Source organism: Pseudophryne corroboree, chromosome 5 (assembly GCF_028390025.1).
Source record: "Pseudophryne corroboree isolate aPseCor3 chromosome 5, aPseCor3.hap2, whole genome shotgun sequence".
NCBI classification, from domain to species: Eukaryota; Metazoa; Chordata; class Amphibia; order Anura; family Myobatrachidae; genus Pseudophryne; species Pseudophryne corroboree.
In genome coordinates this window covers 639,442,914-639,470,894 of record NC_086448.1, presented here as the reverse complement: position 1 = coordinate 639,470,894, position 27,981 = coordinate 639,442,914, and the positions used below count along the sequence as shown (strand labels likewise).

At 44.8% G+C, this 27,981-nt stretch overlaps 1 protein-coding gene across 1 annotated transcript in view; it reads right to left on the bottom strand.

The window, feature by feature from the left end:
* Positions 1-27,981, bottom strand: part of TAF4B (TATA-box binding protein associated factor 4b) — a 319,736-nt gene that overhangs the window by 88,453 nt on the left and 203,302 nt on the right. The window contains exon 10 of the mRNA XM_063923630.1: positions 13,677-13,846. Within this exon, the coding sequence (XP_063779700.1) occupies positions 13,677-13,846 (170 nt within the window). The remainder of the gene's footprint in view (positions 1-13,676; positions 13,847-27,981) is intronic.

Genomic DNA, 27,981 nt, shown 5'->3' with positions numbered 1-27,981 from the left:
ATCTGCAAATGTGCTAGGATTAAAAGGTCAGCGAGGTATGGAAATATTCTTATCCCCTGCTTGCGGAGATAAGCTTCCATAAGCACCATAATTTTTGTAAACACCCTGGGTGCTGTTGCTAGCCTGAAGGGCAAGGCTTGGAACTGAAAATGTTGCTGGAGGATGGCAAACCTGAGGTAACATTGATGAGACCGTGCTATAGGCACATGTAGGTAAGCATCCTGTATATCCAGAGATACCATGTAATCTCCCGGTTCCATAGCCAACACTATGGAGCGTAACGTCTCCATGTGGAACCTTGGAATCCAAATGTATTTGTTTAACATTTTGAGATTGAGGATTGGTCGGAATGACCCATTTGGCTTCTGAATCAAAAATAGATTGGAGTAAAAACCCTGTCCCCTTTGTGATGGGGGTACCGAGACAATCACACCCGACTGAAGCAATTTTTGAACTGCTTCTTGCAGGGCATTGGCCTTCGACTCTATACGAGACGGGCTGGTGCAAAAAAAACTTTGAGGAGGATGCCTCCTGAATGGGAACCCATAACTGAGAGATACCACCTTCCGCACCCAGGCATCTGTCGTCGACTGTTGCCATATGTGTGCAAAATTAAGGAGTTGGCCCCCAACCCTGGAATCCTCCAGGCGGAGGCCCGTCTCCTCAGGCTGATGGTTTCTGTTCAGGCTTGGAAGCTGGCTTTCTACTAGCCCATTGTTTCCTACCCCTAGCTGATCTATTGAACTGGGGTTGCTTAGACTCCTCTTTAGCTTTTGCTTTGCCTTGCCATCGAAATGTCTGCAATTTTAAACCCCTAGTCTTAGGGTTAGCCGGAAATGTGACTTTTTTGGATTCAGCTTCCGATTCTAGAATAACTGACAATTGTTTCCCAAACAATATATTACCAATGAAAGGCAATGCTTCCAATTCTTTCTTGGATTCTGCATCTGCTTTCCAAGTGCGTAGCCAAACTGCTCTACGAGCGGCTACTGTCAAGGCTGATGCTTTAGACGCAATCGTACCCATATCAATTGCTGCTTCTTCCAAATATTGGGCAGCTTGTTTTAAACGGCCCAGATGATACTCCTGCTCCCTATTAGGAGGGGAGAGGCCATTCTCTAGTTCCTCCATCCATTCTACCATTGCCCTTGCCATCCAGGCTGAAGCCATAGCAGGCCTTACCACTGGCTCCTGAGAGAGAAAATATATTTTTCAAGAAGCTCTCTACCCTTCTGTCTGACATCATTTAGTGAGGTAGATGACAACGGTAAAGCAGATTTATGCACGAGTCGCAGTACATGTGCATCTACTTTAGGAGGAACTTCTCTTTTTGAACAATCCGCAGCTGGAAATGGATAATAAGAATCCCATTTTTTTGGAATCTTATATTTTTTACTAAGCGTCGCCCAGGGTTCTTTCATCATTTCCGCCAAATCCTCTGACGCTGGGAATTCAGTCTTAACTGTTTTTGTTAGTTTAAACACAGGTGCTTTAGATTTTGACTTGGCTGATTCCTCCAAAGAGAGAATAGCATTCATTGCAACAATAAGTTCAGCTAACTCCTCTGAGCTGAAACTCTGCGACTGATCATCATACAGAGTATTTGAATATACTGTATCATCATCTGTTGTATCATCCTGACGTATCTATTTTAGTCTTACCTGTACCTTGGTTAATAGCCCGGTTACTTGTAGAAGCTACTGGAACCAAACCATAGGAAGGGAGCTGCATGTATGGGTTAATAGTATAACCTATTCCCTGGGGTGGCACTGCAGGAGTTAATCTGTCCACTATTGAAGACAAAGTCTGTGCGAACATACTCCATGGTGGCCCTACTGGTTGTTGAACCACTTCCTCCTTTTTACTTTGCTGAAAAGCAAAACAGTTTGCACATAACCCCTCATAAGTGACCAACTGGCCTATTCCAATTAACCCAGTTTTACAAGACAAATATGTTAAGGACGTAGGAGTGCCTGATAAGTTTTCATCGTCACTTTTGCCGCTCACAGACATGGTAATAATCTGTTTTTATGACTACCCAATATGTGACTGAAAATCACCTATATATAAATATGTAGAAGTGAGAACAATCTGACCACAACCGTGCACCTGAATTGAGGTTCAGAACAGAACTGACAACATATAAAAGTCAGCACACATACTAGCAGTCAGTCACATGTTAAAACATTAAACATTGTCATATGAGAATACAATCACCATCATAATAATTTACAAGTAAGTAGGAAAATTGTATTTCTGTTTTTAACCAGTTTTTCAGATATATCATGCAGAAAATAGGATTTTAATACCTACCGGTAAATCCTTTTCTCTCTCTTAGTCCGTAGAGGATGATGGGGACACTTCAAGAACCATTGGGTATAGATGGGATCCGCAGGAGACATGGGCACTTTAAGACTTTGAAGGGGTGTGAACTGGCTCCTCCCTCTATGCCCCTCCTCCAGACTCCAGTTATAGGAACTGTGCCCAAGGATACGGACATTTCGAGGAAAAGGATTTATTGTTAAACTAAGGTGAGATACATACCAGCTCACACCACAAACACGCCGTACAACATGGCATTTAACAGAACTCCAGTCAACGGCATGAATCATGTCAGCAACAGGCTGACTATAACAGAAACACAACCTGTGTGTAAACATAACTAATAACTGCAGATAGAGTCTGCACTGGGACGGGCGCCCAGTATCCTCTACGGACTAAGAGAAAAGGATTTACCGGTAGGTATTAAAATCCTATTTTCTCATACGTCCTAGAGGATGCTGGGGACACTTCAAGAACCATGGGGTTTATACCAAAGCTCTAGAACGGGCAGGAGAGTGCGGATGACTCTGCAGCACCGATTGACCAAACATGAGGTCCTCATCAGCCAGGGTATCAAACTTGTAAAGTTTCGCAAAAGTGTTTGAACCCGACCAAGTAGCTGCTCGGCAGAGTTGTAATGCCGAGACTCCCCGGGCAGCCGCCCAGGATGAGCCCACCTTTCTGGTAGAGTGGGCCTTCAGTGATTTCGGTAACGGCAATCCAGCCGTAGAATGAGCCTACTGAATCGTATGACAGATCCAGCGCGCAATAGTCTGCTTGAACGCAGGATTTCCAATCTTGTTGGAAGCATACAGGACAAACAGAGCTTCTGTTTTCCTAAGTGGAGACGTTCTGGTGACATAAATCTTTAAAGCCCTGACAACCGAGAGATTTTGACTCAGCAAAGGCGTCAGTAGCCACCGGCACCACAATAGGCTGGTTCATGTGGAACGATGAAACCACCTTCGGCAGAAATTGTTGACGAGTCCTCAACTCTATCTTCATGGAAGATTAAATAAGGACTCTTGTGAGACAAAGCCGCTAACTAAGACACCCGCCTTGCGGATGCTAAGGCCAATAACATGACCACTTTCCAAGTGAGAAATTTCAACTCCACCTTCTGTAAAGATTCAAACCAATGTGATTTAAGGAACTGCAACACCACATAAAGATCCCACGGTGCCACTGGTGGCACAAATGGAGGTTGGATGTGCAAAACGCCTTTCACGAAAGTCTGAACTTCTGGAAGGAAGGCCAATAGTTTTTGAAAGAAAACCTATAAGGCCGAAATTTGTACTTTAATTGAGCCTAACTTTAGGCCCGCATCCACACCTGCTTGCAGAAAATGGAGAACACGCCCTAGCTGAAATTATTCCGTAGGAGCCTTCTTGGATTCACACCAAGACACATTTTCTCCAAATACGGTGGTAATGTTTTGACGTTACTCCTTTCCTAGCTTGAAGAAGTGTGGGAATGACTTCACTGGGAATACCCTTTCGGGCTAGGATCCTGCATTTAACCGCCAAGCCGTCAAACGTAGCCGCGGTAAGTCTTGAAATACGCACGGCCCCTGCTGTAACATATCCTCTCGTAGAGGAAGAGGCCAGGGATCTCCTATGAGTAATCTGGATACCAAGCCCTCCTTGGCCAGTCCGGAACAATGAGGATCGCCTGAACCTTTGTTCTTCTTATGATCTTTAGCACCTTTGGAATGAGTGGAAGCGGAGGGAACACATACACCGAATGAAACACCCATGGTGTCACTAGCACGTCCACTGCTATTGCTTGAGGGTCCCTTGACCTGGAACATCATCTCTGAAGTTTCTTGTTGAGGCGAGACGCCATCATGTCTATTTGAGGAATTCCCCAAAGACCTCTTGATGAAGACCCCACTCTCCTGGATGGAGATCGTGTCTGCTGGGGAAGTCTGCTTCCCAGTTGTCTACTCCTGGAATGAAGATTGCTGACAGAGGGCTTGTATGTCTTTCCGCCCAGCGGAGAACTTTTGTGGCCTCTGTCATTGCCGCTCTGCTCTTTGTTCCGCCCTGGCGGTTTATGTGCGCTACTGCCGTTATATTCTCTGACTGGATTTGGACGGGCAGGCTGCGAAGGAGACCGTTGTAAATGGCCCTTAACTCTAGAACATTTATGTGTAGACAAACTTCCTGGCTTGACCATCTTCCCTGGAAGCTTTCCCCCTGTGTGACTGCTCCCCAGCCTCGAAGACTCGCATCCGTGGTCACTAGGATCCAGTCCTGGATCTCGAACCTGCGTCCCTCTAGGAGGTGAGGGCTGTGCAGCCACCACAGGAGTGAGATTCTGGTCTTGTCGGACAGGATTATTTTCCGGTGCATGTGCAGATGGGATCCGGACCACTTGTCCAACAGGTCCCACTGAAACACTCTGGCATGGAATCAGCCAAATTGAATGGCCTCGTAGGCCGCCACCATCTTCCCCAGCAATCGAGTGCATTGATGGATTGACACTCTCGCTGGTTTCAGAATTTGTTTGACCAAACTCTGAATTTCCAGAGCCTTCTCTTCTGGAAGAAAAACTCTCTGTAATTCTGTGTCCAGAATCATTCCCAAAAACGACAGCCGTTTCATCGGATTCAACTGTGATTTCGGCAAGTTTAGGATCCAACCATGTTGTTGTAGAACTGTCAGGGAGAGCGTAATGTCCTGCACCAGCTTGTCTTTGGATCTCGCCTTTATCAGGAGATCGTCCAAGTACGGGATAATTGTGACTCCTTGCTTGCGAAGGAGAACCATCATTTCCGCCATTACCATGGTGAAAATCCTCGGAGCCGTGGACAGACCAAACGGCAATGTCTGAAATTGGTAATGACAATCCTAAATAGCAAACCTCAGGTAAGCCTGTTGCGGAGGATATCTGGGGATGTGTAAGTAGGCATCCTCCATGTCGACCGACACCATGAAATCCCCTTCCTCCAGACTGGAGATCACTGCTCGGAGAGATTCCATCTTGAATTTGAATTTTCTTAGGTTAAGATTGAGGGACTTTAGGTTCAGAATTGGTCTGACCGAACTGTCCGGCTTCGGTACCACAAACAGGCTTGAATAAAAGCCTTCTCCCTGTTGAGACGGGGGAACCCTGATAATGACTTAATTTAGACACAACTTTTGTATTGCATCGCATACAACTTTCCTGTCCGGAAAAGAAGCTGGTAAGGCCGATTTGAAAAATCGGTGAGGGGAAACGTCTTGAAATTCCAGTTTGTACCCCTAGGACACTATTTCTAAAACCCATGGGTCCAGGGCCGAAAGAGCCCAGAATTGACTGAAGAGCTTGAGACGTGCCCCCACCGGTGCAGACTCCAGCAGAGGAGCCCCACTGTCATGCGGTGGATTTGGCAGAAGCCGGGGAGGACTTCTGTTCCTGGGAACCTGCCATGGCCGGAGATCTTTTACCTTTTCCTCTTCCCCTATTAGCAAGGAAGGAATAACCTTGGCCTTTTTTGTATTTATTTGGTCGAAAGGACTGCATCTGAAAGTGGTGAGCTTTCTTTTGTTGTGGAGGAACATAAGGCAAAAATGACGACTTAACCGCGGTAGCCGTAGATACCAAATCAGTGAGACCCTCACCAAACAAGACACTACCTTTGTATGGGAGAGACTCCATAGCTTTCTTAGAGTCAGCATCAGCATTCCATTGATGAATCCACAATGCCCTCCTAGCTGAAATCGCCATGGCATTGGCTTTTGATCCCAAAATGCCAATATCTCTCGCCGCCTCCGCAGCGTCCCTGATATAACCCAGAGTTAACAGTATGCTATCCCTATCTAGGGTATCTATATCAGATGACGAGCTCTCTGCGCACTTTTCGATAGCATTACTCACCCACGCAGATGCGATGGTTGGTCTGAGCAGTGTACCTGTGGTGACGTAAATGGATTTTAATGTATTTTCCTGTCAACGATCCGCAGGATCCTTAAGGGCTGCCGTGTCAGGAGACGGTAAAGCCACCTTTTTAGACAACTGTGAAAGAGCCTTGTCCACAATGGGGGATGACTCCCACTTTTCTCTATCCCCAGAAGGGAACAGATACGCCACCTGAATCCTTTTGGTAATCAGAAACTTTTTGTCCGGATTTTCCCACATTTTTTCAAACAGAGTATTCAGTTCATGAGAGGGAGTAAACGTTACCTCAGGTTTCTTTCCCTTATACATACAGACCCTAGTATCAGGAACCGCAGGGTCTTCAGTGATATGTAACACGTCTTTTACTGAATGTTCTTTGCCAATTTTGGGTCTAATCTGGCATCACTATAGTCGACACTGGAGTCAGTGTCCGTGTCGGTATCCGTGTCTGCCAACTGAGCAAACGAACGTGACCCAGAGGGGGTCTGAACCTGTAATAACACATCCTCCACAGATTTCTTCCATGCCTGGTTCTGAGAATCAGATCTACCTAATCTCTTATTAATAAGAGCCACATTAGCATTCAAGGCGTTCAACACATGTACCCAATCAGGAGTCGGCGGTGCCGACAGGGTCACTCCCACAGCCGTTTCTGTCCCTAACAGTCTCCTCCTGGGAAGAGCTATCCGCCTCAGACATGCCGACACACGCGTACCGACACCCACAGACACACTGGGCAAAAAGGGGACAGACCCACAGTAAAGCCTGTCAGAGAAACACAGAGGGAGTTTGCCAGCTCACAACCCAGCGCTCAATCCCGGTTCTGAAACATTAATATAAAGCTTCAGACCTGTAGCGCTTTTATAATACGTATATTTGCACCAAATTAACTGTGCCCCCCCCCCCCCCCCCCCGTTTTGCACCGTTACTTGTACAGCAGTGTTGAGGAAGGACCAGCGTCTCTGTGAAGAGAAAATGGCGTTCATGAGAGCTGTGAGGTCTAAGCCCCGCCCCCTTACTGGCGAACTTCAGCCCCGCTATTTTTTAATATAATCACACTGGCGGGGGTTAGGATTTAGTGCCTAGGCACTTAATTTCCACTTTGCCAGCTTTAATGAGGAGTTTTATGCTGCCCAGGGCACCCCCCATGCCCTGCACCCTGTAGTGCCGCTGTGTGTGGGAGCACGGCGCGCAGCGCGATCGTTGTGCGGTACCTCAGAAGCCATCACTGAAGTCTTCTTTTCTTCTTCTACTCACCTGTCTTCTGACTTCTGGCTCTGCAAGGGGGGGTGACGGCGGGCTCTGGAAGTGAACCCCTAGGCGTACCTAGTGTTCCAAACACTCAGGGGCTAATGGTGTCCTGTAGCCAAGAAGCAGAGCATTTAAACTCACTAGAAGTAGGTCTGACCCACGATGCAGGGAGACTGTTGCCAGCAGTCCTCCATGAAAATAAAAAACCTAACAGTCTTTTCAGAGAAACTCAGTAGAGCTCCTCCAAGTGCATCCAGTCTGCCTGGGCACAATTCTAAAACTGGAGTCTGGAGGAGGGGCATAGAGGGAGGAGCCAGTTCACACCCCTTCAAAGTCTTAAAGTGCCCATGTCTCCTGCGGATCCCGTCTATACCTCATGGTTCTTGAAGTGTCCCCAGGATCCTCTAGGACGTATGAGAAAACAACAGTAATATACAGGCCTCATATGCAGTATGTACCAAAAATTAACAATTCATACTAACAAGTAGAGAGAATTTTTAGTACTGTATAACCCATTTCTCCATAGAGTGGGATACAGGGAGACTCACCACACTTCCATATCCATCAATACGCTCGCAAGACGCTGAGTGGATTCAGACGCTACTGGTGTACACTGCCGCTCCGATAACTGATGAGAGACACGGACGCTCACTAATGGACACAGACGCTCAGTGTATGCAGACGGTACGGCCTGCGACTCGATCTAGGCAGCAACTCTAGTGTACACAACCACAGCGTCTAAGCTGCGACCGAGTACCCTCGTGGTAGTGTCTGAGACGGAAGTGAGGTCATTAGTTCATGGACGGGAGACGCACGGAAACTGGTCATGAACTTGGGGGAGGGGCGACCAGGAGAGCGTCTAACTCCCCCTGTTGACTTAAACTCTATGGATCGCGGCCTCAACCTAGTCCTGGCACCTATGATCCCTAAAGCATAGCGCTGTTGCACATAAGAGTGGCAGCGCATCAACACACTGTTTGTAGTCTCCTCCAATACAGTGTAGCTGTATCCGGAACCTCTAGTAAGAGGAACCGATGCCTTACCTTCTCCCCATGCTCCGGCCACAGCCTGGTTACGTCTGCTGGACCTGCTAGAATCATCCGACACAGAAGCCCGTCGAGACAGCACTATACCGCGAAGGTAAGCGTTGTTGCGACCCGGTGGGGAGTTGTTGGAGCGACTTTTTGTAGTATGCGTTTAAGATGCTGTTAAGTAAAGTCACTCAAGAGAGAAAAAAACAACAACATAGTAAGACTATAAAAATAAAATAATAAAAGCTTCAGGCTGCTATTAACAGCAGCCCTGTGACCATGGTCTGGCTCCTGCCGCACCAAACAAAAAACTGATTTGACAGTCAGTGGGCGGGATTATATGGAGAAGCCCCGATGTATCCTGGGAGGCCAGAAAGCTTGTGACCGTTTGGTGCCATTTCCGCTGTCGCTCTGGCATATCCCAATGTTATCCTGTGGATAACCTGTGGACCCAGCCAGAGAAAATCCTATACAGCTCACATTAAACAGGCTGCAGTATTCTTGAAAGAAGCGGCATTAGATATGGGTAATATTGCTTCTAGGGCATCAGCCTCAACAATAGCTGCTCGCAGAGCACGTACGTGGAAAGCTGATTCAGAATCTAAGAAGGTTTTGGAATCTTTGCCTTTTGCTGGAAATATTCTTTTTGGTAAAGAATTGACAGATATTCTGGACTCAGAAGCAGACTCCAAGTAGGTCAAGTTCCCTTCCACATATAACCCCAAACCTAAGGGTCCGGTGTTTCGGCCTTTTCGGTCGCAAGGAATAGCGAAGGGAAAAAGTGATCGTAAGCATCCCCAATACAATAAGTTGGGTAAGTCAAAGAAGCATTGGGCTACCAGAGGGCCAGCTTCCAAATTAGAAGATAAGCCATCAGCCTGATGGTGCGGGCCTCCTCCAGGGTAGGGGGCCAGCTTCTTCAGTTTGCACAGATCTGGCAGCAGTCTACAACAGATGCCTGGGTGCAAGAAGCGGTATCTCTAGGTCATGGTTTCCCCTTCAAGAAGCATCCTCCTCGAAAGTTCTTCTGCACCAGCCCGTCTTGGGTGGAGGCGAAGGCAAGGGCTTTGCAAGAAGCAGTTCAGAAATTGCTTCAGTCAGGAGTAGTCATTCCAGTACCCCCTGCACAACGGGGACAGGGTTTTTACTCCAACCTGTTTTTGGTTCAGAAGCCAAATGGGTCTTTTCGACCCATTCTCAATCTGAAAATGCTAAACAAATACAGTTGGGTACCAAGGTTTCACATGGAGACGTTACGCTCCATAGTTTTGGCCATGGAGCCAGGTGATTATATGGTATCCCTGGATATTCAGGATGCATACCTACATGTTCTTATAGCACTGTCCCATCAGTGTTATCTCACGTTCGCCATCCTCCAGCAGCATTTTCAGTTCCAGGCCTTACCCTTTGGGTTAGCCACAGCCCCCAGAGTATTTACCAAGATCATAGTGGTTATGGCAGCTTATCTCCGCAAGCAGGGGATAAGAATTTTTCCATACCTCGACGACCTTTTAATCCTGGCACAATCACAGGAATTGCTCCTGTGCCATCTCCAACAGACAATAACATGTCTGCAGAGGCACGGGTGGCTCATAAATTGGGCAGTCATCTCTGGTTCCGTCACAACGTATGACTCACTTGGGGGCTGTACTGGATTCAAGTCTGCAGAACGTATTTTTACCTCGAAACAAGATATCCAAGGTACAGTCAAGAACTCAGGAGTTGTTACACAGTCAAAAAGTATCAATTCACGCAGCAATGCGAGTGATGGGTTTGACGGTGTCAACATTCAACATGGTGGAGTATGCACAATTCCATTCAAGACCTCTGCTGCATCTGATTCTGGCCAGATGGAATGGAGTACATCAGACAATAAAAAAACAGACTTCAGAAAAGGTAAGAAAGTCATTAGCCTGGCGGCTACAGACATTCCATCTAGACAAGGGGAGACCCTTTTGGATATCAGATTGGGAGATCATGACAACAGTGGCCAGTCTTCAGGGCTGGAGAGCAATGTCCGGAAAATTATGGTTCCAGGGACAATGGACCACAGAAGAAAAGTTGCCTGCCAATAAACCTGTTAGAACTTCGGGCCATATACATGGCACTGATTCAGTCAAAGGACACACTTCAAGGAAAACCGGTCCAGATCCGCTCGGACAATGCAATGGCAGTAGCGTACCTCAACCATCAGGGAGGAACCTGCAGCCAAACAGCAATGAAGGAGGTAAGTCACATACTAAAGTGGGCAGAACTCCATCTCCCAGTCTTGTCCACAGTATTCGTTCCGGGAGTCCTAAACTGGGAAGCGGACTTTCTCAGTTGACACGCCATTCAGGCAAGTGAATGGGCTCTACACCCAGAGGTCTTTCAGTCTCTAGTAGACAAGTGGGGATTGCCAGAGATAGATCTCATGGTGTCCCATCTGAACAACAAAGTGCCCGCATACGGGTCAAGAACAAAGGGACGCCTTGTCAGTGAAATGGGACTTTGATCTGGCTTATCCGTTTCCTCCAATTATCCTGTTACCCAGTGTGGTGAGGAAAATAAAGCAAGCAAAGGGTGCCGTGATTCTAATAGCTCCGGCTTGGCCCAGAAGGCATTGGTACACAGATCTGCAGAGAATGTCGATGGATGCTCCACTGCTGCTCCCTCAATGTCCAGATCTACTAATGCAGGGTCCTTGTTATCACAGACATCTGGATCGACTGTCTTTGACGGCGTGGCTCTTGAAACCTCTATCCTGAAGTCAAGAGGATTCTCACAACAGGTAATTCAAACAATGCTCAGAGCAAGGAAACCCTCCTCAGCTCGTATTTATCACCGAATATGGCAGGCCTATATTCATTGGTGCAGTGAAAGAAGTAGGGACCCTAAATCTTTCAGAGTTTCCAGGGTCTTAGCTTTCCTTCAGGCAGGAATGGATAAAGGTTTGAAGGTGGCTTCCGTGAGAGTGCAAGTATCAGCATTGACTGTATGGTTACAAAAGATAATTGCCAATTTACAGGATGTGGGTACTTTTTCCAGGGAATGCTGCGCATTCAACCTTCTTTTGTTCCTCCTACAGTACCTGGGGACTTAAATCTAGTCCTAAAAGCTCTTCAAGTTGCCCCGTTTGAACCACTTAATAAAGTGGATCTTAAATGGTTGACAGCTAAAGTTCTCTTTCTACTGACTATGGCATCATCCAGAAGAGTGTCAGATTTAGGAGCGCTGTCATGTCGTTCCCCTTTTCTGAATTTTTATCCAGATAAAGCAGTTCTCAGAACTAGGTCTGGGTATCTTCCTAAGGTGGTGTCTAAATTCCACCTTAATGAAGAAATTGTAGTCCCGGCTTTTCAGGTATCGGGACTTTCTGCGGGAGATGCGTCGCTGGACGTGGTCCGGGCGTAAGTATCTACATGGATCGTACCAGTGCCATCAGAAAGACAGATTCTTTATTCTCTACAGATTTCACAAGAGAGAATGGCCTGCTACTAAACAGGCGCTGGGAAGACGGCTTCGAATGACGATTTTAGAAGCATACTCTCAAGCGGATCACCCTGTTCCGGCTAATGTCTCTGCTCACTCTACTCGTAAGGTAGATCCTTCATGGGCAGCACAACATGGTGCTTCAGCAGAACAGATATGTAAGGCAGCCATATGGTCTTCCATTAACACATTTATTAGACATTATGCCTTGGATACTTTTGCCTCTCATGACACTGAATTCGGGCGTAAGGTTCTCCTGACCAATCAGGAGAGTCCCCACCACTAAGTTGCTTTGGGAAATCCCATTGTTATCCTGTAGATAACCTGTGGACCCTGCCGGAGAAATATACGTTATGGTAAGAACTTACAGTTGATAACGGTATTTCTCCTATGTCCACAGGTTCCACACGGATCCCACCCTGACGCACCTGATTTGAGGTTCCTTCTACTCACTTACCTCTTCCATCTTGTATGGAAGGGTGTGCATGTGTGTTCATCTCACCTGATTAGGGCTCTAGATGATGCTCCTGCCTAGTGCTTTGGAATACAACTGATTTGCCTGAGCCAGTGGGTGTGGATATATGGACGGGCCCGCTGGATCCTGGGAGGCCTGAAAGCTTTTGATCATTTGGTGCCAATCTGCTGTCGCTCCATCATATCCTATTGTTATCCTGTGGAACCTGTGGACTTAGGAGAAATACCGTTATCAATGGTAATTTCTTACCATAACGTATATTTTTTCCGCAACCCACAATATCACAGCTATCCAGTTACTCGCATGCGATAATTCTACATAGGGTTTATTGCAAATTTCTCTGAGCAGGTGAAAAGTTGGGGAAAATGCCTATTTTTTAGTAAAAATTTTGGGACTTGGTTCAGAACCCCTTGGACACCCCCCTTAATGGCTAATTAAGTTCTTTTAAGTTTTTAATTACTTTTAATTAGCCAATAATAAGATGGCAGTTTTGGGGTGAAAAAGGGAAAAGTGATGGAAATTGGGGTTCAAGGTATGGGACAGGTATATGGGGTGCTTTATGAGTGGGATAAGTGTTTTTAGGCTTGCAGTTGGAAGTAATTGGTTGTTTTTGCAAGATTTAAAAATAAAGTTACATTAACCCAAATATATACTTATACCATTGGCGTTTCTTTCATGGGTGCAGTGTATGTGGTGCACACGGGCCTCTGGTTCCAGGGGGGGCCCACACCACGCACACTGCACCCATGTTGTTGTAATACTTACCTTCTCAGAGTCCCGCAACGGGCCCTGCAGAAGCGGCAAAAATCCCACCAGAAAAACGCACATTCGCAGTACAACATTTGGTGCCATGGAGTATGTGCAGAAAAGATAGGCAGTGCCTCACCTGACAGACTTTTTACTCAAGAGTTTTGGCGATAAAAATGATTAGAATAATGAAAAGAAGATATTTCAAACAAATTCTTTGTATTTTTTATACTTTCTACGGTCAAAACTCTGGCACGAATGATAGTATGACAGAAAAGGCTCCTCTTTACCTGCCTCACCCCACCGCACATCACTGCTGCAATTGTAGTGCAAGCTAACAAAATGCATAAATAATACATAAAGAAACATTTAAAACATTATGGTAAAACAAATATAATAGATGTTTTAATGCAGCCAAATACAACCTGAAAGAGGCATCCCCATCTATTTCTGTAAAAAGGCATACTGTAATAAGCACCTACCTCACTACAACTTACCTATGTCTAAGATTCGGCTTTGCAGAGCAGATGTAAATAGAAAGGGCTCATCTTTACAAGATCGAATCACAGCACCAACTAGTTCTGAGTTTGTTGCCAAAATACAGGCACTCTCTTCACTTAGGTTAACGCCAGCCATAGAAGTGACATCATTAATATCATCTTCCTCCCTGTGAGCCAGAAAATAATGCTTTTCACAAATGATCTATAATGTTAGCTTGCAATTGTTCTAGTAAACAAATACTGAAATTCTAAAAAGATAACTAATATAATAGAATAAACTCGTTCCTCCAAGGCGGGTACACACGTAGCGATGTGTGCTTAAATTCTAAGCAATCTGACTAGATTGCTTAGAAATTAAGCATGGATCGCTCCGTGTGCATGCCAATAGCGATACTTATGCGCTGTCCCTACGCGTCGCTATCGCCGACTCTAGATTGTGCCTGGGGACCGCGCATAAGTATCGCTATTGGCATGCACACGGAGAGATACATGCTTAATTTCTAAGCAATCTAGTCAGATCAAGTGACCCCCCCCCCCCCATTCAGCACACCTCACGCTGTGCGCTGAGCCAGGGGAGAGATGGGTGCTGAGCGTTCTGTGACAGATCACTCAGCACACATCTTCCCTTGTGTACCCCCCTTAAGAGTAGAGGAGGTAACTGATCACACTGACACTAGAGCATAAAACAAATAGACGCTCAGACAACAGAATGGTAGATGAAGTACAACAGTGGAGTTCCCAGATTATCTAAAATAAAATGGATTTAACTAGTATCATTTATAAATGTCTTAACTGTATAAGTAAGTGGTTCCCAAGCTTGGTACTCAAGGCACCTCAACAGTCCAGGTTTTAGGGACATCTCTGTTGTGCCACTCAAGTACTAATTAAGTCACCTGTGCCTAAACATGGATATCTCTAAAACCTGGCCTATTGGGGTGCTCTGAGGACCGCGTTTGGGAACCACCAATATTAGTAGTTCAATATTCCCATTTGTGTATGTTGTACTTTTAATTGTTTTGTGGTTGAGGGGTCACCCCCTTTATCACATATTCAGTTGCTTTATAGGACACTGGTGGTTGATTTATTAAGCAGCAGTTTTTCTACAAGCAAAAGATGCTGGTTTAGACTTTTATAAAATGTTGCTTTCAATCAATCCTGCGGCAAAAAATCTCTAATTTTGAAAAATAGCTGGTGGATAAATAAACCCTTAGGATCAGAGTAATTGTGTCAGAGGGACTCTAGATATCTAATAATTGTCAACATGGCCTTAAGGTTTCTAAAATGCCCATGTCTTCTGAGGTTAATTTTTTTTTTTACTCTTGCACACATTTCTTTCTGCATTAGAATTCATGTACTCATACAATTCCTGTTTTTTCTTAGATGAAGACCTATAAAAGTAGATGAATCCATAAACAGTATAGAATCAGTGTAAGCAAACTGACATACAGTACTGTATGTGACATGGCACACATATATAGGTGACATTAGTTTTTACACAAATATGTGCTTCGCTTTTTAGTAACAATGTCAACTGTGTTCTTAGTGAATGGCCAACAGGCAGTAAGGGTAAAGTTATTAAGGGGTACTTTATTGTGTGATGTACAAACCCCTGAGTGTATACATTCAGCATCCCGGCGGTCAGGATGTCACCCATGGGTGTGGTTTTCAGATATAAACAATATTAGGGCAACACTTGTATTTCACACCTATGCACGAGAGAGTATGAATTTGCACCCAAGGGCGCTCAGGAAGCACTATTCAACAGCACTCATGGGCAGTTAGTATAGTGCTACAAGTGCTTGTACTATACTGTATTTTTACAGTATTACCTGTGGACCCAACAGCCAGAAGTAACTGAAAACGCTGACTTATATTTTCTCTGCCACCATACGCAGTATAATTGTAGAACCAAAAGCGTGCAATCACCATTTATAATTCCGGGTGAATATAGACTTTATATCTACTCCCTTGACTTCTCATTTAAACCTCTCCCCTTGTCATGTGGGTGCCTACACATGTAAGGAAGTTGATTTTTGAAGACTCAAGTCATACTGGATAGGGTGAATTAAAAATTTGAAACATCAAGTTTAATCTATTTGCAAGGATTGTAGCAAGAACAGTTACATGCACGATGAGTAATGTAATGGCTATGTATGAACTATATAAAAGTTGGGTTCTTATCCGGTTTAGGTACAATTAATACCTTTATAAGGGCTTCCATCGTGAGAAGGACAATTTGCCATCAAAAGACAGCCTGATTATACAATATCAATTCTATACATTTCTTGTAAAATACTACTGGAAGCCTGTTCTATCCTGAGCCTTTCCTATTGGAGAGAGACACTAAGGCAGCACATTACACTGATCTGGGTATAAATGGAGTAGGTGTGGGTGGAGAATCATGCTCCCAAGCCAAGAAAATGCCAACATAGCTTATTAAGACACCATTTGTGTACAAAACAACTCCCGTCTCTGAGGTTTTTTGGATCAGATTTAATATTGCCTCTGAGTCATCATCCAGGCCTGAACATTTGCATTGGGTGTGGTGTGTAGGTCCTTTACAATTCCGCAGTTTCTGTGACAAAACCATCTGCAATATTTTGATGGAATTAATATCTGATGACTGTAGAGAGTGCAAGGAGAATTGTGTAATCCCAGCCCTATTGCAAGGTCAGTAGGCAAAAGAGCTGCAACCCAGGGACACATACTCTTATAGGAATTTATCAGTTACAACCATATAGATCAAGCTCAGAGGTGAGAATAATAACTGATGAGTAAACGCACACACATTAAACATGAATAATGTAAACCTTCTCATCCCCAACTTGAAATATTATTTTAAGTTCTGGTTTTTACGTGACCTCTATAGAAAGACACTTATTGACATTTCTTTTTATCACTACTATCCAGACAGAGTTTTGGAATGTAAGGCAGTTAACCAGTGCAGGAAATGTCAAGTTGCAATGCAGCAAATATCTAGGCCAATGGTTCCCAAACTTTCTTAAATCAGCATTTTTTTCACAGCAGCCCTAGAATAAAATATTTTTATTGATAAATTTGGAACAAATTAATTAAATTCAGTAAATTGTGCCTTCCTGTCCTCCCTAGGGTCAGTTATGTGGTGGTGTACAGTTTGGCTTCCGATTGTCCACATATTTTATGACTGGCAGCCTATCACTTTGACCATAAATAATTGAATTTGGTCATGGACCATCAATCTGAGGCCGCCTTGCAAGAGCATCATGGCACCCCAGGGGTGCAAGGCACACAGTTTGGGAACCACTGATCTATGTTAATCAAAGTATAAAAAAAAAAAACACATAAGAAAAAGTATGTAACACTTGTATTAAGAATGTGTATACAGTGTGAACATGTTTAGATCTAATAATGGCAGAATATGAAACACAATTTAAACATTGATTGGAAAGTTTAAAAATACTCCCACATGAAACTAAAGGTTCTATTGACATGCCGATAAGGCTTAAGGTCTATTTCACCACTAAAGGCAGTGATTCTTTTTGACCTGGAGAATTATAGACGTTAGCATGTAATATACTATAAACAGAGAAATGTGCATTTTCTTTGGTCAAATTCTTAGCTATATGATGTATTGACTTACAGGGGATTCAGTATGATTTACCGGTTGCCGGGATGCTGGCCAACAATATACTGGCAGCGGGGCGAGCGCAAAGAGTCCCCTTTCGTGGACACCCACATGTGGGAATAGCCCTGTAGCGCCGGTATTCCAGCTGTTGGCATTGCCAGCTTTCGGGATTCCAGTGTCGGTATCCTGACCGCCGGGATCCCGACAGCCGGCAAATTAAATTTATACCCTTCCAGAGTAACCATGGAGAGCAATCGTCATACGTCTGTCTTATGTGCAGCCAGGCTACACCCCCTTCAGGATACTTGATGCTTCAATTAGGTTTTTGCTTACATTTTGGATCAATGTGTGGTCTGGAAGTCTCAGATTAAAGGCCCCCACTACTCAGACTTGTCTGAACTGCAGATCGCATCAGATTTATCTTGAACTCTCCCAGGAATCGGACTGGACCCTGGCTTTAATTTTCACTACATTCACTTCAGATATATCTGATGTGATCTATCTAGGGGAATAGCAGTGCCCTGTCTATCTAAATGAATGATTTATTACTAATGTGTGGGAATCACTAATCCACTGTGATACCTGGCAACTTATGTTATTGTGATGGTGTATTAAATGTATATAAGGGTCCCGGCCATAAGCAGTACGGCAGTGTGAGAACTCCGGCGTATGCATTACAAACAGCACTTGTTGTCCTGTGGGACCTTTATGACACTCGATAGCACAGACCAGTGTAGTATATACTAGTGCTGTCTATATGCATATTTAGAGGTTACAATATATATTAACATCATAAGTGTATTTAAGGTTCATGCAGGAATGTATATACCTACTCATGATAGCAACTTTTCAGTATAATAGCCTCCCTACTACCAGGTAGCCGACGGAGGCATGAGCTGTAGTGGAGCACTGTATTAGGAACTGGGAATCACGTTTATAACGTACTATTCTAAAAACTATCATTTGAGAAACTAGGAAGATATATTCAAATAATACATTAATTGAGATCGTGCACACTACCTTACTGGCGATTAAAGGGGTGTAGTACTGCTGACCGGCGGTCAGGAGACCGCCAGTCAGCTTACCGACGCCGGGATCCCGGCGGGGAGGGGCGAGTGCAGCAAGCCCCTTGCGGGCTCGCTCCGCTCGCCGCGGGCTCGTTGGCGACCTGCGGTCGCCACAGGTTCTATTCCCACTCTATGGGTGTTGTGGACACCCACAAGTGGAAATAGTCCCTGTTGGTCGGCATGCCGACCATCGGGATAGTGACACGTCGGGCTGGTGGAGGTCATGTTCCTGTCGGTCAGCTGACCGGCGGTCACATGAATACCACCCGATTAAAGAATGCACAATTCATTTAGTGAAAGTAAGAGATTATTACTGTACCTTTGTGTACACAATAAAGGGTTATCATAAAACTCTTTATTGTGATATAACTGGGAATCGTTTGGCTATTTATTATATATTCATAGATGTGTACTATATGAGCACAAAGTGCCACATAGCCATACGAATATTTTCTCAGGAGAATTTGCATTAAAAAACTGCAGGTCTTTAATGGTATAGTGATACATGTACAACATAAGGAATGTCCTGTTTATTTAAGTAACATTTGTATCTCTACTATTCTGTTTAACACAAAATGAATACATGTGTATCATTTAGCCATGATTGTAACATTTAATAGAATAACAGTACAGATACGGTATTAAGGTTGGGGAATTACTTTCCTTACAAGACATCACACAATAATGCTCAAGTGCAAATAGAGCAGAAATTACATAACACCATTTGAGCAGGTTGCGACAGGTCAATTAGAGAACAGAACATTGATATGGTCACAATTTATTATGAATATACAATATATGTCACAAATATCTTGTTCTAAGTGATAGAGAAGTGGAACATAAATATAAATCACAGACGGCACACGGCTTTGTTTTTAATATCTTTTTATTGTTTTTCACCAGGACAAAATAAAACTTTTCCTTTTTTGTCCATTTTTTCTTTATCACGTCTAACTATCTTTTCATTGTTTTTATACTTGCGCTTTTTGTGACCTCATGTATAGTTCACAATAATACTTCATATGGGATACCAATAAAGTATATTTATTCCATACGGGTATTGGAAATGTACTATTAAATTTAATGTAAAAAATGCAACAATACAGATACAATATTAATAACAATATTTGTATGAAAGGGAGTGAGTGCACCCAGAGAAACTGATCCCTGTTTCTTATCCTTTTTTGCGATCTATCATGTGTCAGATCGCATCAGATATAGCTGATGCAGACATGCTACATGCGATTGATCTGATGCTGCTGCCGCCGCGTCCTGTGGTGGGTGGGAGTGGCCAGGGAGATGCCAGTCAAGTGACACTTCAGATGAATCTGATCAGATACATCTGAAGTAAAAAGAAAACACTCCGATGTGCACCTGTTTTCTTCAGATTCAGTTAAATAGTTGGGGCAGCCTCAAAGATCTGTAGTTCAGACATATCTGACACGGGAGTGAGCATTGGATCGGAAGAGCCATCTGATGTGACACTTTTCTTCAGATTATTTGGTCAGATGCGTCAAAATCTGAAGAAAAGTGCCCAAATTGGACTAGTGGTTGGGGGCCTTAAGGTGGCCATCCACTACTCAGACTTGTCTGAACTGCAGATAGTATCAGATTTCTCTTGAACTCTCCCGGGAGCGTCCTGGGAATTGGATCAGACCCTGGCTTTAATTTTAATTACATTCACTTCAGATATATCTGATGCACACATGCTACATGCGATTGATCTGATGCTGCTGCTGCTGCTGCTGTTCCCCCTCTTGGTGGGTGGGAGTGGCCGGGGAGATGCCAGTCAAGAGACGCTTCAGATGAATCTGATCAGATACATCTGAAGTAAAAAAAACAATCCGATGTGCACCTGTTTTCTTCAGATTCAGATAAATAGTTGGGGCAGCCTCAGAGATCTGTAGTTCAGATATATCTGACACGGGAATGCGCATCGGAACGGAAGAGCCATCTGATGTGACACTTCTCTTCAGATATGACGGTCAGATGTGTCGAAATCTGAAGAAAAGTGCCCAAATTGGACTAGTGGTTGGGGGCCTTTAAGTGCTTGGCTTATGTTACGGCAGTATAATGGTTAGTTTGCATGATGCACACTAGTATTTTGGTCTGCCCTTTCTTAACGTTAACTTTCCTCTTGAAAGAAGTGAGACACTTTAAAACAATGGGTCTCTTTTCTTCCAAGAAAACCAAATATCTGAAAGGATGGCTATGTGAATTTCAACCAGATTTTGTTGCTTAGGAATGCAATAGAGTCCACCTGTCATGAAAGGTCCAAGGCAATTGCCCATTTATTAAAATTGCCGTGTATGAAGCAGTATATGCATTGGAAAACATGATTCCTGTTAAACAAGGTGTATCCTAACAATCCTTCTGTCACCCTTGTGTTAAATGTGACAAAATGAAACTACCTGTGATTGACTTCCTGCAGTGCTGAAATGGATCACATGTATTCTCCCTTTTCCCTGTGTGCAGTTTAATCAATGACTGCATCTCATGTTTATAATGTACCTGCCTAATAAGTAACAAATTAAGAGACAAAAAAACTCAAAGGGAACCTTTGGAAATATGTTTCTATTCCTCTATGAAATTATTATCATCTTTTATTGATAAAAGGCGCCAAAAAGAATAGACAGTGCTGTACAGGGAAAACATAGAAAAAAATAACAGGGTATTGTGGCATAAATTCCATACACAATGGGAGACTAAAACATAAGTACTGTACATAGCATAAGGACCAACATTAATATCACACCACCGACTAAGTAGAACAAATAATAAGAATAGCTGAATCCAGGAAGAGAATATAGTGGCGAGTCGCAGGAGAGAATGGATTCAGTACATCTGTGATCCTGTAACCAATGAAGGGGAGAATGATATAAGACAGCAGTGCACTGGTGCCTGGATAGTACAAGAGAGGATGGAGGGACCTGCCTGTAAAAGCTTATATAGCAGGGGTGGGGAACCTCCGGCCCGCGGGCCGTATAAGGCCCGCGGGGCCGTTTGCTCCGGCCCACCCGCTTCTCTCAGTGTTTCAGCTGTCAGAAAAGGGAGGAGAGCGCGGCTGTCGGGTTGGGAGCGGCGGCGTGTAGGACTTGAAACCAGCCGCCGGTTCATGAGCCAATCAGAGCTCGCGGACCGTCAGCCAATCAGGAGCCGCGGATGCCGGTCCTACACGCCGCCGCCCAACATAGCGGCGCTCTCCTCCGTGTCCCGCCGAAAGGAGCGGTAAGCAGCACGGGGGGGGGGGGATCTGTATATATGGCACTGTTGGGACATTTGTATACTTGGCACTGTGGGGACATCTGTATACATGGCACTGTGAGGGACATCTGTATACATGGCACTGTGAGGGGCATTTGTATACCTGGCACTGTGGGAACATCTGTATACCTGGCACTGTGAGGGGCATTTGTATACCTGGCACTGTGAGGGAATCTGTATACCTGGCACTGTGGGGGCATCTGTATACCTGGCACTGTGGGGACATCTGTATACCTGGCACTGTGGGGACATCTGTATACCTGGCACTGTGGGGGCATTTGTATACCTGGCACTGTGGGGATATCTGTATACCTGGCACTGTGGGGGCATCTGTATACCTGGCACTGTGGGGGCATCTGTATACCTGGCACTGTGGGGGCATCTGTATACCTGGCACTGTGGGGGCATTTGTATACCTGGCACTGTGGGGGCAATTGTGGATCTGGCACTGCACTATTGGGGGCATATGTGTATCACGTCCCATTTTAACTGGCCACACCCATTTTTTTGGCACGCACACACAGTACCTCTAAGTGGCAGACCTACTGGGGGGCAGAGTTGTTTTTTAAGTTGAGAATTTTTGTATGGCCCCCGAAGGATTTTATAAATATCCAAATGGCCCTCGGTAGAAAAAAGATTCCCCACCCCTGTTGTATAGTAACAGGAAGGTGTAAACAGTTGGCGGGTTGCTGGTATTCTTAAACAAAAACATATGTTTTAAGGGCGCATTATATGGTTTTCCATTTCTGCAGGGACTTTCATCTTCCCACCTTCAACAATATCTCATTGTCATTCTATGTGTACCATATTACTAGACAGTGAAGGAAAGTGTCATCCGCCAAAACTGATGACTGATCAGGCTTCTGGCCTTATAGCAGCCACAAACCGCTTTCCCCGCTTGCTGCTACGTTATGTACCCCACACCTATCAGATTGCAGTTTAATGTTATTGTTATTTATGTGCATCATAAACCTGTCAATTTACAGCAGTGTTTACTATCTTGCCACTTTATAAAAAAAATACTATAAAAATTATATTAAGCTCTCTGAAGAAGTCACAGTACTGTGATGGAACACGTAAGGTAGTCTTCCTAAGCACCAGTACAATTGATATAAACCAAATTCTAACTTTCAGAAAGGTGAATCTATTACTTGAAGATCCTGCAAAATAGGTCTGTAAGTGGTGAGATACAGAACAATGGGGGTCATTCTGACCCGATCGCACGCTGCAGTTTATCGCAGCAGTGCGGTCAGGTCAGTACTGCGCATGCCAGACAGCCGAAGGCAGGGGCGGTCGCTGGGCGGGAGGGGGCTGGACGACGGCGTTAAGCTGCCGTTTAGTCGGCGCGGTCCGGCCAACGCAGGCATGACTGGACCGTTGGGGTGGGTGGGCCGCGGCGGCTGCATGTCACACGCAGCCGCTGCGACCCGGGCAGCGAAGAAGTTCTCCTGGCCAGCCCCAGGATCTGCGCTGGCTGGGAGGTACTCCTGAAATGCAAAAGCATTGCCGCTGTGCATTGGGGGCGGACTAGTTGGGCAACCCCCGCATGTCTGAGTGCCTGATCGTAGCTGTGCTAAATTTATCACAGCTACGATCAACTCGGAATGACCCCCAATATATGCACAAGCTCATAGGTAAAGTCCTTTAGCAATGTATATGCCATCCTAAAGACTCCCTACTAGAGATACATACGTTATGGTAAAAACTTTCTCCTAAGTCACCAGTATCCACAGGATAACATTGGGATATGATGACGCGACAGCGGATTTGCACCAATCGGTCAAAGCTTTTCGGCCTCCCAGCATGCAACGGGCCCGCCCATATAGCCCCGCCTTCTGGCTCAGACAAAATCAGGAAGGTTTCCTTGCTCTGAGCATTGTTTGAATTACCTGTTGTGCTAATCCTCCTGACTTCAGGATAGAGGTCTCACAAGAGCCACGCCATCAAAGAAAGTCTATCCAGATGTCTGTGATAACAAGGACCCTGCGTCAGTAGATTTGGACGTTGAGGGAGCAGGAATGGAGCATTCATCGACATTCTCTGCAGATCTGTGTACCAATGTCTTCTGGGTCAAGCCGGAGCTATTAGTATCACGGCACCTTTTCCTTGCTTTATCTTTCTCACCACCCTGGGTAATAAGGTGACTGGAGGAACACATATGCCAGATGAAAGTCCCATCTCACCGACAGGACATCCACAAATATAGCTCTGGGATCCTTTGTTCTTGACCCATATGTGAGAACTTTGTTGTTCTGATGGGACGCCATGAGATCTCTCTCTCTCAACCCCCACTTGTCGACTAGAGTCTGGAAGACCTCCAGGTGTAGAGCCCATTTGCTTGCCTGAATGGCGTGTCGACTGAGAAAATCCACTTCCCAGTTTAGGACTCCCGGAACGAACACTGCGGACACGGCTGAATGACGAAGATCTGCCCACTTTAGTGTGCGACTTACCTCCTTCATAGCTTTTTGGCTACGAGTTCCTCCCTGATGGTTGAGGTACGCTACTGTCGTCGCATTTACTAGCAGATTTGAACTGGTTTTCCCTGAAGGATGTCCTTTGTCTTAATCAGTGCCATGTATATAGCCCGAAGTTCCAATATATTAATTGGCAGGCAACCTTCTTCCTTGGTCCATTGCCCCTGGAAACAAAACCTTCCAGACACTGCTCCCCAGCCCTGGAGACTGGCATCTGTTGTCAGAATTTCCCAGTCTGATATCCAAAAGGGTCTCCCTTTGTCCAGATGGGATGCCTGTAGCCATCACCGTAAGGACCATAGTCTGCGTTTTTATCATCTGATAAAACCCATTCCATTTGGCAAGGATCAGATACTGCAGAGGCCTCAAGTGGAACTGGGCATTCTCCACCATGTGGAATGTAGAAACCATTAATCCCATCACATGCATTGCTGCGTGAATGGATACCCTTTGACTGTGTAGCAGGTCCTGAATCCTTGACTGAACTTTGGATATCTTGTTCAGAGGTTAAAATACTATTTGAAGGCTTAAATCCAGTACAGCCCCCAAGTGAGTCATCCGCTGTGACGGAACCAGAGACTATTTTGCCCAATTTATGTACCACCCATGCTTCTGCAGACACATCGTCTGTTGCAGATGACATAGGAGCAATTCCTGAAACTGTGCCAGGATTAAAAGATCATTGAGGTATGGAAAAATTCTTATCCCCTGCTGGCGTAGATAAGCGGACATTACCACGATAATTTTGATAATGGAGGCTGTGGCTAACCCAAAAGGTAGAGCTAGGAAATTGAAAATGCTGTTGGAGGCTAGCGAACCTGAGATAGCACTGATGGGACAGTGCTATATGAGAATGTAGATAAGCATCCTGGATATCCAGGAAAACCATATAATCCCATGGCTCCATGGCCAAAATGATGGAACGTAACGTCTCCATATGAAACCAAGGTACCCAAATGTACTTGTTCAACACTTTGAGATTGAGTATGGGCCAGAATGACCCATTTGGCTTCTGAACTAGAAACAAGTTGGAGTAAAAACCCTGTCCTCGTTGTGCAGGAGGAATTGGAATGATTACTCCTGACTGAAGCAATTTCTGAACTGCCTCTTGCAAAGCCCTGGAATTTGTCTCTACACGAGATAGGCTGGTACAAAAAAAAACCTTTGAGGAGGTTGTTTCTTGAAGGCAAATGCATAACCGAGAGATACCGCTTCCTGCACCCAGGCATTTGTCGTAGACTGCAGCCAGATCTGAGCAAACTGAAGTAGTCGGCCTCCCACCCTGGAGTTCCCCACGTGGAGGCCCGCACCATCAGGATGATGGCTTATTTTCTGTTTTACCAACCGGTCCTCTTGTAGCCCAATGCTTTTTAGTCTTACTAGACTTGTTGTATTAGGGCTGTTTGCCATCAGTTTTCCCTTTATCTTTTCCTTGAGACCAAAAGGGCCGAAAAGCTGGAACTTTAGGTTTGAATTAGTATGTGGAAGAAAACTTTACTTTCTTGGAGTCTGCTTCTGACTCCAAAATAAGTGTCAATTCTTTACCAAAAAGATTATCTCCAGAGAAAGGTAAAGCCTACAAAACCTTTTTAGATTCTGAATCAGCTTTCCATGTACGTCGCAAAACTGCTCTGTGAGTGGCTACTGTTGAAACTGATGCCCTGGAAGCAATTGTACCCATATACAAAGCTGCTTCTTCCAAGAACATTGCAGCCTGTTTTATTTATGCCTTATGGGATTTTTGCTCTCTAGATGCCATTGAAAGATCTCCTTCCAATGCATCAGCCCAGGCAGCCACTGCTTTTGCCATCGAAGCTGAAGCCATGGCTGGTCTTATGACTGCCCCAGACATGGAAAAATGGTTTTTAAAAAACCATCCACTCTCCTATTCGTGACATCATTTAATGATGTTGAAGGCAGAGGTAATGTAGATTTTTGCACTAATCGAATAACGTGTATCGACTTTGGGGGCCACCTCCCTCTTTAAACAATCCACAGCTGGAAGAGGATAATTGGAATTCCATTTTATATGAATGCTAAAAATTTTACTGGGCGTAGCCCAAGCCTCTTCCATGATTTCCGTCAGCTGATCTGACCCAGGAAACTCAGTCTTAACTGTTTTGGGACATTTAAAAACACAGGTGCCTTGGATTAACACAGGCTCTTCTGATTCTTCTAAGGATAGAATGGCTTTCATTGCCTTAATTAACTCAGCTATGTTCAATGAGCTGAGGCTTACCTCCTCCTCTTCGTATGCAGAACCAGAGCTTAATGAGCCTTCATCATCCGATGAATCCTCATCTGAAACATGTGTAGACTGTGTAGATGTAGATTTACTTACCACTGGCTTTTCATCCTGTTTGTTTTGAGAGGCTGCTGCTGTGATACACCACAGGTGGGAAGCTGCATGTAAGGGTTAATCGTGTAACCTATTTCTGGTACAAAAGTTGGAATTATCCGCTCAGCTATACTGGATAATGTTTGTGCAAACATAGCCCAAGGGGGAATCAACTTGCACCTGTATCTGCCTTGTACTATTCAAGAGACCTTTTTGAAAGCTAAAACAATTTGCACACAAACCATACTTTTGCAGATTCTGAGAGGTTAACCCAGCTTTGCAAGACAAACATGATATGAGTGTTAGTGTTGCGCTGAGTGTATCTTCCTCACCTTTGCCGCTCTTAGACATGATAACCAACACTTACACAGTGTACTACACAATTTGTGTCTGTAATCACTTTAAGACTCGTTAAAGTGATATATAATCCGACCCTACCCTGCTATACATCTGCATTGAGGATCGGAATAGATAGAAAAAAAACTGACCGAATTATAGTAGTCAGCAATCACACTAGCAGTCAGTCACATGTTATACATTAGTATAATAAGCAATATGAGCACAATCAACTACAGACACATTTCAAGTATGTAGGAAAAACATATTATTGCATTACTTTATAAAAGTTTTAACCATATTCAGACGCATAGCGAAAGAAACCACAGTAATATTATCATACTCATATGCATTTATCCAACTATTCATACTCAAAGGTAGATAGAGACTTAGTGCTGTTTAACCCATACTCAGTAGAGTGGGATACAGGGAGACTTACCTTGCTTCCAGGATCGATCAATACGTCTGCGAACGCTGAGTGGATCCAGGTGCTATTAGTGTACACCGCCGCTCCGTGGACCTATAGTGAACACAGACGCCCAAGTGAACACTGACGCACCAGTCACATAGCCGCCTATACTGCGACTGGGTCCCTTAGTACACAGCGTGTCAGATGGAAGCGGGAAAACAGTTCATGGTGGGAGACTCGGAGGAAACTGGTCATGAACCGGGGGGGAGGGGCAACCAGGAGAGCGTCTGACTCCCCACTGCTGACATCAACCCTAGGGATCATGGCCTCATACTACTCCTGGAGCCTATGATCCCCAAGGGCTAGCGATGGTGCACCCGAGGTGGCAGCCGCGTCAGCGACTCTTTGGTAGTCTCCTCCCAAAGCAGTATAGCTGTGTCTGTATTCCCCCTCTAAGCAGAACCGAGGCCTTACCTTCTCCCCGTGCTCCGGCCACAGCCTCGTAATGTCTGCTGGACCTGCTAGTATATCAGACACAGACGCCCGCCGAAACAGCACTGTACTCATGGGTAAGCGTTGTCGCGGCCCGGCGGAGAGTTGTTGGAGCGACTCTTTCGAAGGTATGTATAAGACGCTTTTAAGAATGATCACTCAAAAAAAATAGTAAGACTATAAAAATAAAATAAGAAAGCTTATGGCTGCTAAAAACCAGAAGCTCATTGACCATGGTCCGGCTCCTGCCGCACCAAACAAAAAACTGATTTGTCTGAGCCAGGAGGCAGGCACATATGGATGGGCCCGTTGCAT